General features: G+C 33.8%; 1 protein-coding gene across 2 annotated transcripts in view; it reads left to right on the forward strand.

Moving 5' to 3' along the window:
- LOC140060280 (muscarinic acetylcholine receptor M1-like) overlaps positions 1 to 16,737 on the forward strand; it is a 31,667-nt gene extending 14,930 nt beyond the window's left edge. For both annotated transcript variants that reach the window (XM_072106425.1, XM_072106426.1), the window contains exons 2-3: positions 1,649 to 1,721; positions 14,715 to 16,737. In XM_072106425.1, coding sequence (XP_071962526.1) covers positions 14,727 to 16,439 — 1,713 coding nt within the window. In that variant the 5' untranslated portion in view covers positions 1,649 to 1,721; positions 14,715 to 14,726 and the 3' untranslated portion in view covers positions 16,440 to 16,737. The remainder of the gene's footprint in view (positions 1 to 1,648; positions 1,722 to 14,714) is intronic.
- The last annotated feature ends 3,169 nt before the right edge of the window (positions 16,738 to 19,906 follow it).

Raw genomic sequence — 19,906 nt, forward strand, 5'->3', positions numbered from 1 at the left:
CGTTTGTTTTTTCATAAATTTGGTCCGTCAAAGAATATGGAATCTCCGGAAAAAGAGACGATTTCATATTGATTGTGGCCCTTCAAAATATGGAATCATGTCTCGGCAGACGGACGCGGCGTAAATTCCGAAGACGCTGCTTTAATAACGTACAGAAATATTATTGCGTTTTACATTATGATTCCTTCGATATTCCACAATAATTAAAGAGTTTTTGTTATAATCAAATAGCAAGACCCAATGCACTAGACTCCTAATAACTGTATTAGCTTCTTTCCACCATGGTACCACCAGGGAAGAATGAACTTAATTTTAATTAACTAATTTAATTTAATTCGTCGCTGGTACCACAATTAACAGTAATTGCATTACTTAATAATAGTATTGTTATTTTTTGTGTGTTACATATACATGGAGGAAAAAAATGATATAAATAATGATGTATTCTCTCTAAAAACTGTCATTCATACTAAAAATGTATGCAAATTATTTTTTTTCAAAAGCACACACAGGTTCGATCAAATTTTAGGTCAGTCAGGTTTGGGCAACATATTTTCCTCTGAGTAGGTGTTAACTCTGAATAGTGTCCCCTGAATATGGTATTCCCTGAATAGGTGTGCTCCCTGAATAGGGTATCCCCTGAATAGGTATCCCCCTAAATAGGTATCCCCCTAAATAGGGGTGTCCCAAAGTAAGGGTTCTACTTTAATTTAGCCATTTTAATTTACTAAATATTCATATCGGTCACTCGCATTCGTATATCACTTATACACTACATCCACAGCACAGCCTCTTACTCGAGCACATGGTTTTCCAACTCGAATTCAGGGTGTATTTTGGCTAGTTCCCAACTATAGTAATCTCTTTTTTTTTTGCCCTAGAATTTAAAAAGTCAGCTGTTTAATTATTGTTAGAATCTTCAAAATTGACATTGATTCGCGCTGTCACATCCACAATATTGAAGGGTTAATTAACATCTGCTAACCTATTATTACGATGCCCCTGGGGTCTTTAGGTGACTTCCATCATTCGTTCCATACTATTGTTAAAACCATTATTTCTAATTGAATTTAAAATACCTACTGTCGCTTCATATTTTAGTCGTTTTGTACAAAATTAGTCTGAGCGTTTTATTTAAAAAAAATCTGTCATAACTTTGCAAGGTATATTTTGTTCTATTATATTTGTAATTATTGTTGATTATTGATAAATTTCACCACGGAAAAGCCCGATTGGAACTGATTGGGTAGTCTGTTTTTAAATTATAAAAAAGGACTAATTAAGTATAGACCTAAAGTAATAGTGTAACCGCGTCAACATAATGAGCACGCGCGCGTGTAAGATCAAGCGTACAATTTATGTCTCTTATGAATATTCATAATCACTCGGAGCACATTTTATACACGTTTGTTTGGAATCGACCTTGATGTTTGCTTAATTGATCTGACGTTTGATAGAAGTAACATTTTATCAAGCTATGACCATCTATGGCAGACGTTGATCCAGACAATCAACGCTAGACCTTATCAAGATGAGTATGTTCTATAGTAATACGCGTAGGAGATATGTATGTTTATACTCTGTATACGGTATAAGTAACCGGTTCTGTTTTTACGTGTAATGGCACAGTTTTTCTTTAATATTGCAGCTTCATATTCTGCTGAGAGTGTTCTTCTAGTGGATTACGACCTTTTCCAATTATATACAAGATGTCAACCACGGTAAGCCTTAACAACTTGTTTTAATATGAACATTTTTTATAACCTACAGTACATTGATTAAACGTCGTATCTTTAGCCATAACGTTAATTAAAATCGGATCGGACTAGCATGTGATAGGCATGGGTTCGATGCTATCTTTACCATGGTATACTATTGTATCCTTGGGTAAGATGATGCGTTACTTTCATTACCTCGTCCTTCGTCTCTTGTACAGTGCACCAAGAACTTGGTCCACTATCCTAAAAGAGGTAATCGTCATAGGTGTGCTGATCTGGTAGGCGATGCACCGATGGCTACGATGGGTCCGTAGATTGCCTACAGTAATCTAATCTGAATTTCCTCAGTTTCCAGCTAAGGACCAAAATAAACACCTAGGCCTACCTTTTATCCTTTTCTATGAGGAATCGCACGGCGAGCATATGATATGGCACGACACCGTTCTGTACATTATTCTAGGCCTATAGATAGGGTGCCTACATTCCTTATTTGTTTTGTTTACTCATGTGCCTACACGCATTCATGTTTACGTAATATTCCTAATGTACATTAAAAAGGAAATATGTTTGAATATGCTATAGGCCTAGTACTTTTTTGGATTTTTCAAAGCGAAGAGAGAAATTACGTTAACTTATGTAGTGGAAATAAATAAGCTTGAACAGAAACGGTAAAGATTTTTTGGACTGTGCTATTTTGCTAGAAGCCGTGATGACACAAACTAGCTAGGCCTAAAGATACAGATTACAGTAGTCTATGAAAGTAATGTTGTAATTGCAATTTAAGCTGATTAACTTACAACACAAGTCATTTTAATTATATAAGCAACAAGTCATTTGTCGAATACTTGAAGCTACTTTACGATCAGTGCAAAATACGTACCTACGTCATCACTTTATGTGTGTTTAAAAATACACACGCATATAATAATCACGTCAGTGCATCGTCTAAAAATACGTGTGAAAATAAGCTGTGACATCATTTAGGCCGAAACGTTGCTTGTGTGTCGGAGAAACGTGCCCTAAATGTTTAGCCAACGACGTAGTTGGGAATTTTCAAAATCGAAGCATAATATCATGTGAGCTTTTGTTTATAATGTAGCAAATAGATGGTTGTGTGTTACATCCATCAGGTAACCGATAATGAATCAATTAGGGCCCAGTCGATGCTTTGAATGTCAAGCACATAATAGGCCCATCAAAAACGATCACCAGCTGTAAGTATGTATACAAAGTACACGGAGGCTGCAGGTTGTAATGACTGATGAATGAATCAATACTTGACGTAAACGTTCCATCTTATAGATGCCTCAACATTATGAAGATCACTATTTAAAAGTATCAATGATCACACATACTTTAGACTATGATTATAATTTTAAATACAGTATTATGGATGCTCCCATATATTAACCCCCATTATATACACGAAAAAGCGCTCCAAAAGGCTCGCTCAAAGGCCCCTATTATGGACAAAATATCCCCCATTATAGACAGGAAAATAATGTTCCAAGAGGCTCACTCAAAAGCCCCTATTATGAGCAAAAAAGATTGTAATCGAGTCTATTTATGGACAGACTTTTACCAATCCGACGAATTGCACAAAATAATGTTTTTTTTTAGTTTGATGGAGCGAAAAGTATATCTTCCGTTAACTCCGGAAATAATGTGAATTGTTTGTGAATACTCTTGAAATTATTATGAGATCAATCAACTAGGCCATCAGAGGAGGGAGACAAGTGGTTATAAGACAGGCTGTAAATGCGAAGGCCACTATAGCGTCAGTTTAATTTAACGTTCAGACGACCCTTGTCGTACCGTTAAGCCTACTCGACACGGCTTAGTACAGTAACGCATTATTATTGACGCGATATTATTGACATTCTGTACATTAATCATGACATTATTAGGAGGATATGACCTTTAATTGACTCTATCTTTAATGCGTACGTACAGTTTCGGAGGTGCCATAGTAAAGATATTGCACGTGTGTGAAAGTTCAAAGCACCACTTTTTAACGGAATGGATTCCCAAATGTTTCGTTTAAGCTCATTTACATGTGAAAACTACTATTAATTTGATGACAATGATGTTGACCATATAAAATGAATGAATGTACAATGTAATCGTACAACATTAAACGCGTTTAGGTGATATATTAGACGCGTTTAGGTGATATATTAGACGCGTTTAGATGATATATTAGACGCGTTTAGGTGATATATTAGACGCGTTTAGGTGATATATTAGACGCATTTAAGTGTGATGCAGCATGATTTTTTTTATAGTCCTGGTGTAAACGTTGCAGCAGAATGCTCGAAACATAGTTTGTGTTTTAATGCCATATTTGACAACGGATTGTCGTGTTTCCATATAATTTGTTTAGACGATAAACGCGTTTTTAAGTACGGTATGATACAGCATGATTTGTTGATAGTATAAACCTATTCATTACTTTGTCAATTGCGTTGCACAGCAGAATGATCGACACATTTTAGTTTGTGTTTTATTGTTGCTAATGCCATATTTGACAACGGGTTGGTCGTGTTTAGACGCTAAACACGTTTAAGTATGATGCAGCATGATTTTTGATAGTGTAAACCTATTCATTGCTTTATCAATTACGTTGCATCAGAATGATCGAAACCCTTTAGTTTGTGTTCTATTGTCACTAATGTTATATTGCCATTATTAGACAAACATGATATTGTTTTCTCACCTTTATAATCTTTCATTGTTGGTAATGACCATCAGCTAGACATGCATATTACAAAGCTCTAGTTATTATTGGTTCTTTTACAGCGGGCGTTTTGATTTTTTTGTGATTCCAGCTCAAGCGGTATGACACGCCATATGTATGCCAAAATATTTTCTTCAAATCGCCGTTACAAAATAGACTACGTTATTCGATCATTATACATAGTTAGTCATCGATAGACCTACCGCATCTGTTGTATCAGCAAATACTGTCATAGGTCATAAGTCTAGCATCTACACCTAACATTAACATACAGCCATCACATGTGATATATATGACTATGTAGTACAGAATTTGCCTATATCTTATTCTGATATTTTGTCATATGTGAAAGACAGGGATAAACGGAAATATTTAACAACAAATCAATCCACCTTTCAAATATCCATTCCGTTCTTCTTCTAACTCAAGTCCAAAATAATTAAATGAAACATTATTTTAGATGTATCTTTACTAATACAAACCAGACAGTTTGCTTTCCAACTTAGACTGACGAAAGCGATTAAGATTTAGAAAATGTTTCAGTATTGTCAATTAGTGGCGATAGCCGGATTTCATCGTCATGTCCGACTAACTACATTCAGAGTTATGTAGTCATATTTATGTTATATTAAACATCCAAATTTGTTACGTCATTCATTAAAGAAGTGGGTGATAAAAAGTAGCTATTCTTGTTAAATTATACAGTGTCATGACAAATCTCGTGATACAACGTCACATGTTGATCACATATCTCATAGGATCAATTTGCAAAAACGAAATTGAACGGAATACTTGTGTCGACCAATTAAAAAACATATACAGTACATAAAAATAGGAAATATATTCAATGTAATTTCCTCGCGATTTACACGCGTGTATAGTTCGCAAGAACAATATAAAACCCGAGGCATTAAAGCAATACTCGACATGTACTCGAAGAACACATAACACGAGTATTACATCCAACTAAGTGTTCGATAAAAAGATTTCATTAAGTGGAAACAATACATTATTTATTACCAATTTGGCGCATATGGAAAGAAAAAAAAACAGCTTAAAAATTAATTTGATTACGGTACCGTATGCATTAATTACCTGTACGTTCACAAAGTCGGTACCCTTAGATCTTCATTGATTAATAATTAAATAAAGCTAATTACTGGCGTAGAATACTATACAAGGTTATATGTCTGGACGGATTATACGAACGGCTGTGTTTGAACTAACTTGCCAACGGGCCATATTATATATCAAATAAGAATGTGTTTAATTATATTTGATTATTATGTTGAAATAATTTCAGAAGAACAACTATAAAATTGATAAATATAATCAACATAATCATCATCATCAAATTTTGGTATCCGAGCGGTGTGCACAAGGACCAAACTTAAAAGAGTAAAAGTCACTCAAGATTTTCATAGAGTGAACTACTTCCTTCAATTGATAACAATTTTAGACAGTTTTAACCACTCTTAACGAGTGAAACTCGGAGTTCTAGAGTGGAATTAACAGTTTCACTCTTAAATATAGCAAGTGACATTTCCACTCGTTTACCATAAGAGAGAGTATAGTAATACACTGATTAAAACATCGATTATGAAAGAATGAATAAATGTGATGAAGACCTCAAATGTTCAAAGTTCGGATAAAACATTTAATGTGATATACGGAACAAATTATACTTTAGACCTACTTGATCGCGATACGTATTCTAATTCCAAGTACCTGGTAAAACTGGAATTGTATGTCTTTCTTCTCTGATATAGATTATCGTGCCAGATCCGGTTCCGACATCAATTTGGCCAGCTGCGTACAAGCAAACATTATATACTATCTAAAATATTTTCGACCCATTAAAATAGAACAGAACACGGACACGTTTAGAAATCCCAATCTATTTCGGATAATAAAGTGGTTATCTACACTATAAGGTGACTATAGACACGTTTATTTGATACACCCCACATCGAATATGAAACTACTGAGAATTAACTGCGGTACTAGTAATGTACGCATGTGCAGCGGATAATAAAGTTGTTTTCTACACTAAGCTATAGACATTTATTTAAAACACCACACGTCGAATATGAACCTTTTTAGAGTTGACTGCGGTACCAGTAAAGTACGCATGCGCAAGAAACAAAAAGGAACAGATCTTTTTCGTAGAACAACCCGAAGTTCCGTTTTGCATTATACTAGAACTAGAGACATTGTTTATCAGCTAATTTCTAGTACTTTACCCAAAATAAACACGACTCCAGTAGATCTATTATTTTGCATTCCAGAGTTTTAAACTGTCTGCTGTATAGGCCTATAGGCCTACATTGAATGAATTGAATTTGAATAAATGAATTGAATGGAAATGCTAAATTGCAATGAGTTGATACCGGGGATTCAGAAAAGTGCTTAGCAACAAAAGTATCTTAACAACTTTGTTTGAGGTGAATGATTTTCCAAAGTCAGGTTTTTTTAATTTAAAAAAAAAATCTTAGATTAGAAGTCTGTTCCATAAGATAAAAATAACTTCTTTGATAAAATGGTCTCATGTTTTAACTTTACAATATAATTTAATACGTTTTGGTTGTTGATTTTGCTATTTTATAACATAATACATAGTCACTTTGACCAAAACTTGGAGCGAACATAATTTATTTGCCCGATAATCCATAATTTAAAAGAAAAGAAATTGTTATTTTTTTCTCTTTTTATAAGTCATTATCTTTTTAAATTTGATTTTACTTACTCCTCTTTGAAGATACATCTTTAAATACTTTGAAAAATAGATCGATTTGAGATCAAGAATTTCATCTCCATTTCCATCAAATTCCATGAGAAAAACAACCTTTAAGATCCTTAGTAACTCTTCACCAACCAAGCGGTTAGTAATTACCAATTATAATATACTGTGACTTATACCTTTGAAATAATTATTAATGAAATACAATCGAATTATAATTACGCTTTATTTTCCGCCAAATCATCATCTCAGAACTAATATCCCCATTCAGTGAAGTATGGTAGCTTTTAAAAACAAGCGTGGTAAAGGGCGCCACACTTTTAATCGATGAATGCTATAACCAATGAAGTGAGAATATAAGGAATCATCTTAAGATCATCAGAGTTCTTCATGGTTGCATTTTCATGACACAAATAAAATTATTTACTAATAATTATCACACTTGTAAAGTTTGATTTCATTGCCGTTTTGGGTATTACAGTTATTTTTAAAGGAAATTGGATAATTATTAAGGATACTTTTGTCGTTAAATTGATAGTTGTTATTGAAGAGATTTACAGTTTGTTTACTCAAAGGTGGAATAATAATGATTCCAATGGAAATTTACCATAAGAACGGTCAAGGGTCATCATAAATAAAAACAACATTTTTGTTTTATACTTCAGAAGTTACGTAAAATAGGTGTTTTTTTAGTAAAAAGTAATTTGACTCTCTGCGTTTTAGTATTCAGTAAAGATATCTTTTAATCTGACGCATGTTATAGAGACTACTGTCCCTAACCAATTCTACAATAAAAAGGTAAAGACCGAAATTTCCGTCTTTGGCGGTCTGGCGATGTGTTTCTAAAGACGGAGATTTCCGTTTTTGGCGGTGAAAGTGAATGCACAATCAACGATTGTTTTCTACCAGGCAGAACCTAACATTTGGAAAACTTGCTTTAAAGTTTAGAAGATAAATTATACCCATTTACCGCCAGAAAACAACAGTAATAACACAACCAGTGTTTCTTCTAAAGAGAGTATAGGATATTTTAAATAAATACATTCACGTAGAAAGTATTAAATTACTACGTATATTCAAAGTTACTATGGACACTTGTTAATTTCGTTTCAAAATCATTAGAGCTGAAACCCGATGATGATAATATGAGGGCAAGCAATCGTTCCATTGGGAACAAGCAGACATGTAATACAACAAACGTAGGCGCGTATTTCATCAAGAAATAATTAGTTACAATAATGACTGCACTACTCTTACAAACCATCGATTTTTCAGTGAGATGCTCTGATCTTGGCGGTTTGGACGTGCTTATGTGGCGCCAAGATGAACTGTCTGCGCATTTACCTGGTTGCTTGCTATTTATGCAAAGTCACGATTCCCATGTTTTCCCGCCATTTAACCAATTCAGTTACATTATGTACATTTCCTGCTAGATATCGAATTATTCGTACAAATTTATGTTTTGTGTTCATTAATTGATAGTTATAAATCGAAGACTTCCTTGCTATCAAGGTTACTGCCAACATAACAACCGGTGGATTAAAGAATAATAATGAAGTCCAAGAAAATATACACACTCATTATTAATAAAAAATAACGTTAGAGTTTTTAATTTTAGTTTGAATAATTTGAAGTTGTTTTCAATTCAACTTTGAAATTACTCTAGTAGTTATATCGTTATCTACAGTCATTCATAATTGGAACTTTATTTGTAATAAAAACTAATATTTCTCGACTTAGCAAATATATTAGGAAATTATATTTCGAGACAAATATAGGGTGGTTTTAATCAATCATTCCAATTTATTTTCTCCTTTTTTCTCATTAAGACTTAATTTTAATTAAAATAATTCTCCTTTAAAATGACATATTAATAGGCATACGTATTACTTAGATTGCGGTGGTCATTTCTCATCTAATCAGGTTGATCAAACACGAAATGGCAAATTTTATGAAAATTTAATCCTGTTTTTTTTTGTCGACTTTAATTACATTCTGCAGTTATATGCGTTTAAGCATTTCAAATGATTTTATTTACTCGAGTCATCTTCAACCACGTCATGATATTTGTGTGGATGAGTTTTGGATAGGGTAATACAACATCATCTATTGTGCTTTTGATATTTGTTCTATTGTGCTCAGGTAGGTAAATCCGTTATTTATTAGATTATGTTGAAAATATAGAAAGTGCTGGGTGGTTTGAACGCGGTGGTATCGTAGTCGTTTGATCTGTTTATCCACTAGAGATAGCCTGCATAGAACCGAGTGAAGCAGAAGATTTTTTACTATGATCACTTGACCACTCTGGTACCCCTGAGTTAAACTCTGATATAGGCCGACATCTGGTGATTCCCTAAGTCTGTACTTATTGTATTTTTTATGTTAGTCCACCAGTCGGTGTTTCGGCGTTTCGATTTTTGTCTGAAAACTACAATGTGAAAATGTGAGCTCAAGTATTATACATATGAAACGCCATATGTGCCAAAATATTTATCTTTTTACTAATTCTGGTCTAGAACCTAGACTAGCATAGTGTGCGTCACGTGTCAGGTAGGGCCTAAGTAAGCCTATTCAAATTGAGCTAGAATTTTAGAATGTATAAATGTATCAGTTTTTTTTATTCTTGCTTATGTTGTTTTACCAATATACTCATACTTGTTTAGCCTACAAATTACTGCAAATTTAGGTAATGTTTCAGATAAGCCCAAAAACTTACGCCCTCTTTAAAATAAAAAGTACTTATGAACTTATAGGGGGCAGTATTGAAATACAACATAAAGTTAAGCTTCGTCGCCGAAAATGCGGCTTCAAAGTGCTTTTAATCATTTGTACACTCTCCATATGTCTTGTACACAACTGTTACACACAAGAGGGTCTTTTACTTTCAATTAGCTAGGCTAAGCTGACCCATCCTGAGTGTTATCCGGTGCTTTGTCTTTAGCCCCGCCGTCGAACAGCCTATAATTTAAAGCGTTCACCAAGAGAAAGTGGACAAATTTGAGTTCCCAATGGGCCAATTTCACAAATCTTAAAACTAAGCAAAATATTATTTTACTTTTAGTAATAGGCTAGATAAATCAGGATGTTTATATTTTTTAAACGGATTAAAATCTGGTAAATATTTTGACCGAAACATTTTCTAACGACCACTTTAAAGCAACAGTACGTTTCAGTTTGTTTCTTAATCCTACATCTGTTATATCTTCGGCGGAGACAAGATGCAAGAAGTCGCCTCAATTATCCTTAATTTTATTGGTTAATGTCTTCAAATGATACCGATGACGTCATAAAGCAATATAGCCGTTATGCTTTGTAATATTGTTTGTGATATAGACATTCATTAGCCGCCATTGGGCACTCTGATGATGTCTGATTATTCGTACTTTGTCGCCTAATTTTTCATGTTTCATCTGTCTATTATAATTTGGAAAATCAAGCCACACAGTAGTTTAATTGAGTGCAGTTAGTATGGTAATTAATGGACAGATCAAGACGTGTTTGTGCTGAACGTTAAATTAAACTTATTGCGAATAACAGTGTAAATTGAAAATAAATTCCAAAAAAGATTATGGCAATAGTTGGCGTTTAAAAACAATAAGGCTCTGTCTACACCATCAAACTAGTTTGACAAAAGGAGTGGGATGTGCCCAAATATAGTAGTGATATGCTTAAATATGGCAGTGATATGACATCATCGGGTCCTCTATCGGCACATCACATTTTTAGTCGTTTTACTCTACACCTCACTATGTCGGTCGGTCGGTTGGTAAACACTAACTCAAATTTGAGCATGCGATTGCAGCCATGTATATAGCCTTGTTTTGTCACATGAAGTTTGATAGTGTAGACAGAGCTTAAGCATATTTTTTTTTTAACACAAAATCATTACCAAATACGTCATCGATACGCGCATTTCAAAATCACTGACGCGTGAAAACGTCGTTTCTTCAATTCATTGCGTTTTAATTCGCGTTCATTTCCAGTAATTTTGAAATGTTAACGCATCGTAGCACTTACCATAATAATGCTTCAGACATAATTATTCGTTTTGTTGACGGAACAATAGAACATAAACGACAAATTGAGATGTTTGATTCCGTTAAATGTTCGTTGAATTGCATCCGGAAATTGCTTCCTTTACCACAAACATTTGTCTTAGTGTATTGAACTCATTCCTCATTGATTATTTAGCCTACTTTTATTGAGGTAATTGGCAAATTGTAACCATTTTTTTCTCGATGATTGTGCGTAATTAAAGAAACAATATCGTCTGCAAGAAATATTAAATTATCACTATTATATCAATTTCAGTAATTACAACAATCACGGACATCCTCGCGTATCACCGTCATTGTCACAAACGTGTTTTTTACTCCTCCTCATCAGCAGCATCATCATCATCATCATCATCATCATCAAACATGATTGTTGTCAAAATCATCAGTTATATCATTCTTGTTTGGAAGTCTCTATCAAATGTTTTTTAGGATAATGTTTTATCACTCTGGTTTAATTTGGTATGCATGTAAGTGTGTATTATTATTGATAAATATTGATAAATGCTGATTGACTTGATTTGGATTATCATTTGGTATCACTGACATATTCTATATATCTCGGTATCTTTATTTCAATTAAATAAAAACATCAAAACAATTCAAAGGCAAATAAAAATCTGCTGCAGCCAAAAACGCTGGATTGAGGAATTTTTACAAAAGGCCTTTACACCAAAAAAGGCCTTTCATTTTAAAATCTACACCATTATCTACACATACAGAACTTCAATTTGAGTTAGAACATGCTTGTTTGATGTAATTTTGCATAATTATATTAATTAATTGCTGTAACTAGTAATTGTGTGGTGAAGTCTCATCATCATTACTGTTCTACGCTGAAGAGAACTGCAATTGTTCTGTTGGTTGGTTCCACAAGAAACCATAAAGAAAGATATTGTTTAACTGTTTGCTTGATGGCGAATAAACACCAGTGTGCTGATTTGGTAGGCGCTGCACTGCTGGCTACCGTGGGTCCGTGAAGAGCCTAATCAGAATTTTCCAGTTAAAGATGTATTGTCCCTTGAAACAGAAAAAATAAAAAAATAAATATTCTAAATTTAAACTGGCGATATCAAAGTAATATTAAAGTTATTCACTTTAAGTTGAAAATTCGAGCCAAAAACAACAAGTTTACGTAATTAACAGGTAAATTAATTAGATTACATTTCGTCTGGGAAATCGTTGCAAGCGAAAGTAAACAAAGATTTCAAACCATGAGTATGCATAATGCATGATGCTAATTAGGATTGTTTTCAACTCGTCACGGTTGAGAAGGTGTTTTCACACAGATCGCGAGGAAGTTTTATGATTATGCATACAGAGTAGCCAAACAAGCGCGTTGCATTATGAGATATGTTTTGATTGAAAACTTTGACTGGAAGTCAAAGTTATTTTTTGAACAAAAAAACATCTGTATTTCGGTTAAATTATTTTTTTCCTCGACAAATTGTTGGTGAAAGTTAATAACTATTATGATACTTCAAAATGACCCACCTTTTTTCAAAATTTAAAAAAAAATAATTTTTTTTGGAATTAGTCAAAGGGACAATACATCTTTAAGCTTGAGGACCATAATAATACATTTAACATTTTAACATTTTAAGTGTAAAGTTAGGTTTGCGGTACACCAGTGGAAATAATGTATGGTTGAAAATGTATCGATGGATCGGTTACAAAAAAGAAACGCCGCTAGAAGTAAACTTTAAGTTTGGGGTTCTCTAAAACTATAATTAATATAATGTTTCAATTGACGAGACGAGACCCATTTTATTGTTTGTTTGTACAACGTACTTTACCAATAATCATGTAATTCGAGTTTACAAGCTGCGAACGAGCAATTACTTGGAAACATTAATGTGATCAGTTAAAAGCAAGCAATAACCATTTACTTAAATGATTCATAAACATACTGATGATTTATTTGAGATTAAATGGGATAATCCAATAATTCATTCGAAATCCAACTTTATCAGAATTTAACGACATTCGCTTCGTGTAAAATACGAAATAAGTTAATGTCTTGATGCGATTTAAATCACCGTGTTTACGGAAAGGAATAAAAACGGATAAAATGTTCAGACGGTTCTTTGCGTTTGACATTTTGATTGAAAATGTTCCCATCAATGTTTTTGTTAGGAAGTTTAAGATAGAGATCACATGATCGCCTACGTATCTAAAATGACATGATTTTATTTGTTTTTTTCTCATCGCACTTTTCATTTACTTGCCAAAATACTTACAAAGAATTTGTCAATATTTGACCTACTTGCTTTGTACGAATGCACTGTATTAATTGTTTTCACGAAAACTTTCACAATTTTCAACTTATAGTACTGATTTTTTCTATTTTGCAATAGCTATATTGATACCAACATACCATGCCTATTTATTTTCACGAAATCGATATATCGGTGACGTCACAAAAGTTTTTTTTGTAATCTCGAGTTATCTGTACCTTTAATAAGGGCTGGATTAGTAAATAGCACGCCATCTATCGTTCTGTGCATTTTACCAAGTATTCTGCTCAGTTACTTATCGCTTTATTTACTTTATTTATTACTCATTTCGAAATAATCGTTTGTATATACTTTCCTTTTGTCAATTGAACAATTAAAATATCGAGTGTTTCGAAGTTATTTCTATGTTTTTGGACGATTTAGATATTCTTACTTTTACTTTTACATTTGGAGTAGAAAAATGGCAAAAAGGCTTCCTACTTTCTAGGAGCTTTATCAGATATTCTATATTGCCATTTTTCCTCTAACTGTAGAGAGAATCGTGCATCTTTAAATAAAAGTTAACCGGTTCGTATTTTACTCATAGCTGATATGAATAATTGGTGATGTAGGCCCCTATTACATTGTAGTGATATATCTTCGAGGAAATCAATAGTGCTTACCTTCCGCAGCTAAAGGTTGCTTCATATTTTATTGCCGCATTTTATATTTTAGCAAATTTCAATTTAACTGCTAAATTCATATTGGTGTTACTTATAATTTTAACCTACATCTGCTCTTAGTCTTAAATGTTAAATGAATTACGAGCTTTAAAAATCTAGAGAAAAAAAAACTTCAACATGGCGTTCCTTCTACGTTTAGAAAATGCACTAGAACATGGTATTGTTCCAATAAGAACATTTCCACAGAGTAGAAAGTTTCCATTTAGCCTAAAGACGGGTTGTTTTACAAAATGTTTTTCCTTAGAGTTTGTTGGTAAATAATAGGGTACACAATCAAGGTTTCATTAATACATTATCCACTATATCCAAAGATGTGCCCAAATATGGTAGTGATATTACATCATCATGTCCATTATATGGGCACATCACATTATTTTGTCATATACTGTTTGATAGTGTAGACTGAGCTTATGACATCCGCTCATGAATGCTTCTTCTTCATTTTAAACTGATTTAATCGCTTTAATTGAATTTAGAATAATGAATATTTCTTTTCCCTTTTCAGACGTAAAGAACAATGACAGATATAGTGACCGGAACCTGGCCAAGTACAGACACATTTACATCATTTAACTTTACAGAACCAACCACCAAAGCAGCTACAGAAGTATTTACAAAGGGGATTATTACAACAGAAACAGAATATGATCGTTTCCCAAATCATGAACATTCATGGCACGTGATGTTCATAATTATCGCCTGCATCTTTATCAGTGTATTCACATTTACCGCTAATGTGATGGTATGGATGTCCTTTTATATGGACAAACAATTACAAGTTGTGAACAACTATTTCTTATTGAGTTTGTCAGTAGCTGATATGATCATTGCTTCAATCTCTATGCCACTTTACACGGTGTACATTGTGAAATCTTGGACGCTAGGCCCAATAGTCTGTGACATCTGGTTAAGTATTGACTACGTGGCTTCCAATGCGTCTGTTATGAACCTGGTTGTGATATGTTTCGATAGGTACTTTTCTATAACTAAGCCTCTGACTTACCGGGCTAACAGGACACCTAGAAAGGCAAAAATAATGATTACAACTGCTTGGAGTATATCAATCTTAGTTTGGATTCCTCTTATTATTGGTTGGCCGCGTTGGAATAAAAGAACCGTAGATGAAAATGATTGTTATATACAATTTTTATCTGAAGGAAAAACACTATCAACTGTACTGAACGTTGTTACAATTAGTATAGCGTTTTATTTACCGGTTATGCTGATGTGTTATATATATTATAGGATCTGGCGCGAAACGGAAAAGCGTTCGAAAGAGCTACGTCATTTGCAGGCGGGAGAGAGCACGGAGCACGCGCCTTCAAAACGATTGTTGTCTGACGGAGACGACGAAGAAGAGAATGTGCAAAAGTCATGGAAAAAGAAATTATTGTGTTATTCCGAGGTAGGAGTTGATGATGAGTTAGAGGACAGTAGTGATGGAACATCACCGCCCCTTCCGAGCACGAGCACGTCGACAACGAATACATCTAGCACAAAATCTCGCAATACGATTAACTTATCGCCAAAATCTTCCCCTAGCCAAAATCAACGAAACGGTAATTTTCTTACCTGTGATAATTTAGACAATAACTTTGCTGCTTCGCTTTATACAATTCTAATTAAGCTTCCAGATGAACATTCCAAAAATGAGAATGAAAATGTACCTAAGATAACTATGGTGGAGTATACGCGAACGCCACCTCCTACGATTCTACAGCATAAAGACAGTGGTGCCAAAGTATCGACGTCTGCTGACCACCATCTTACGTCAAGCAGACCATCGTCTATATGTGTTCCTTCAAACTCAAGAGCTGGTCATTCTAATTTAAGTATGAGTGCTATTACTGCCGTTAAGACGGCCGCGACAAAAGCCAAAGCAACAAACGCGGTGAAAAAGAAACGAACTGTTTTGATTCGTGAGAAGAAAGCGGCCCGGACGCTTATCGCCATTTTGCTAGCGTTCATCATAACATGGACTCCGTATAGTGTGTTAGTTCTTGTAAATGCTATGAAACCTGACGGGGTGAATAGCAGACTGTATTCTGTATCATACTGGGGTTGCTATTTAAACAGTACCATTAACCCTATATGCTACGCACTGTGCAATATGAACTTCCGACGCGCGTTTAAACAAATTTTAACGTGCAAGTTCCAAAAGAAGCATCAACGCATGCGCATAAAGCAACTCCAAATACGGTCAAAGGAACGAATGAGTTCTTCTCGATGATTTATCACAAACTGTTTAAAATAATATAATGTCATTATGAATATTGTTAATACGTTTTATATAAATTCTGTGAATTGTGTGATTTGTTATTGATTTTAAACCCGTTAGAAATAATATATGCCTTCTTTTGAGGTAAAAATAGGTTTTCAAATTCCCTATAGGCCTATATAAAGGAGACGCCTTCATAATCGTCAATGCACCCTACCTGTTGGATAGTATAATCGATATTCAAACACGACAAAAGTATGTCTTATTCGGCTCAATGTACACATAAAAATCTTTGCTTCATTCCTCCTATTATAATGGAACATCGGTAAAAAACACTGTTTTGAACTATTTTTGGTTTGACTCAAAATGTTACTGAAATTGTTTTGTAACGTGTAAAAAACTGAATCAAATTGTCAAATTATTTTCTTTTCTTTTCAGTAGGTTGATAATAATATAATATAAAATGATATCGAATAACAATATTAAATATTATTTTTAACAAATAGAGAGAAAAATTCTTGAAAATATACTTAAGAATTAAGCATTAAATATATATTTACACGAAACCAAACTATTTCACTATCGCCAATGCTAAATGAAGACCTGGCTTGTTGTCCTTTTGATAGCAGATCAGTGTTGTATATTTAGATTCGAACCCTTGTCTTGGTGGTTCACATGACCTGCTCCACTAAGCACAGACGCATCCGATGTCCTCTAGTGATAAAACACATTACATTTATATATGTGATGTTAGAATGTTTACATTACCAAAACCATATTTGTGCTACTGTTTAATGATATTAACAATTGTTGAATTGAAATTTACTTAATTTATGATCAGGACTTGTTTATAATACATACACAATTAATTTATAATTAGATTACAATTCAAACAGGCTGACGTCTGACGAAACCATAATGTATATAATATGGTGAACAATTATTGTGTAATATTGACCGACTTTATTTATTTATCTGTATTGTGTATTATCAATGTATTCACCGTATTGCTGCAGATTTTTGATAATTTTTGTTTTAATTAATTCAAATATTATGAATATGTGTAGGCATATATATATATATATATATATATATATTATATATATAAACACATTAGGCAAAGAACATTAATTCTAAACCGCCCGGTGATATACTGAAATTTAATTAATTAATTTGAAACGATAAAGATGAGGAAATCTGTGAGAATGAGAAAAAGTCGCCCCAACCGAGACTCGAACTCGGACCGTCTGCTTGATATGCAGTTGCCTAACCATTAGACCACTGAGGCACTCGATTGGATAGTAACACTCTCGGCGTGATACGGCGGAACAGCACTAGTCCTCATATATATATATATATGTATACCTTCATCCAAAAAAGTTAATTTTTTTTGTAAAACGTAGTTAACAAAAGTCCACACCCATTCTGTTGTATTTAAACTTTGTTTAGTTGTCCCTCTCAAAATCAACATATCAGGACTGAGTGGACCGACAGATATACTGACAAACCGAATCCTTCAACCAATTGGTAAAGTTAACATGAAACAATTTGGCCGAAATATGTTATTCAGATAAATTCTGATTTAAAATATGTTGATAATAATCTAGAAGTGACCAACTGTCTAATGATCGACTCGAAACCGATGACAGTCGCTATAACGTACGGATGACATAAAACTGTCTACGATACCTTGCTGACTTACCAGACAGACAGACAGACAAACAGACATACTTTACTGGATGGACGCAAATATGGGTACACAATTATCCATTAAATTACTTTATAACTGCTTTTGTTTAGCTGGTTATCTGATCGGCTGCTTGAAGAATATACACTTATCGACTAACAGACCGACATACTGTATTACCGACAGACTTACTGATAAACTGCCTGACTGATTAACAGACTGATTCCTGACAGAGCCAACTGACTGACTGACTGAATAACTAAACCAATATATTCCACATTTTAGGCGTCTGGTTAGGCCTTTTTTATATCGTTTTACTTTAAAGATGATGTAGCCTACTAAAAAAGTGTTGGTTCCGTTTCGTTGCAGCTTACCAACCCAGGCCTAACAATAACAAACCTTTTGAATATGTTTATAACGTTCCATATTACAAACTAAATAACACTGTATCGTCAATGTTAACGAGTGGCGAATTCAGTGTTTATCATAATATCCCAACAATATTTAATTTAAAAGTATATTATAGTATTTAAGTTGCTTTTCTATAAAAAAAAATGTATTTATTTTAAAACTTATTTAAGTTATTAAGTTATTTATTTTTGCAATATATACCTCTTCATTTATAATTTATGCCAACTTGGTTGCTGAAGTTAAAGGTTTTGAAATATTGTAAATACAGGAGAGAAACCAAATCTTTATTTAAGATTTTAAATTATTTATTTAAATATTTTAGGCTGCTGGTCGGCCAAGAATTTGCATGGATCATTTTGTAAGCTTCAAACACACGTGCCAAAAAACCACAGTCATTTTAAGATTTGTTAGTTTAAAAAACTTTATCGCAAACGGTTCTTCAAAACGACGAAATACTGTAAAGGCCAATTTACACAGACGAGCGGTAATAAAAATATAGAATCTATAAGTTACTCCTTACACACGTCACAACCGCGGAGCGGACGGGAGGTTTCCGCTCAGGATAAAAATACAGATTCTACGTGTGGGACAAGCTACGCGGTTTTCCGCTTACCGCTCGTATGTGCAAATTGGCCTTAAGTAGGGGATCATAGAATATAGGCCTGTGCCTCCACAACTCATGTTTGCTCGTATAACCAGCTTCGATATGAATTCTTCTTTTCTTTGTGGAAATCTAACTGTATTTTCAAATAGGTTGGATGTCAATTGTTCTTTTCTATATTTTCACAAAGACATATTAAAACATGATTATTGATTTACAACAAATAGTATTATTATTTATATTTTGGTTTAGATTAAGAAAATAACTATAAAGACGTATAAACAAATGTAATATAGTTAACCAAATGATCTGAAATAATATAGACCTATAATTGTGCTATAGGTCCGTCCGTAACGTACCTCCTTACAATGTTATTATAAGCTACCGTACCATGTTTCACGTTAGAATAGGGGCTTTTGGGATTTCATGATGTCGTCACCGAACGTAATAGGGTGTAACAAATACTACCGCGCATGTTTAAAAAGCAATCGGCGTTATGGTAGCTATAAAATACTACTATACACCGACATTTTTGCAGACGATCGATTATCGCAAAGCCGATTGGTTTGTACGCATGCGCTGTGTAGTATCGTAGTGTTTTGTGCCACACGTCATTGAAAAACCTTTAAGCATGGTTGCCAAGGTTGCAACGCAAGGTGACGTTACCGCACCGCAACTAATTTGACCAATTACAAGCAATGGATGATTTAACCAATGACAAGCGACAGCTCGAACCATCACTTGTGATTGGTCAATTACTTGCGTTGCGTCCTAAGTGGG

The sequence above is a fragment of the Antedon mediterranea genome, chromosome 10, assembly GCF_964355755.1.
Source record: "Antedon mediterranea chromosome 10, ecAntMedi1.1, whole genome shotgun sequence".
In the NCBI taxonomy this organism is placed as follows: Eukaryota; Metazoa; Echinodermata; class Crinoidea; order Comatulida; family Antedonidae; genus Antedon; species Antedon mediterranea.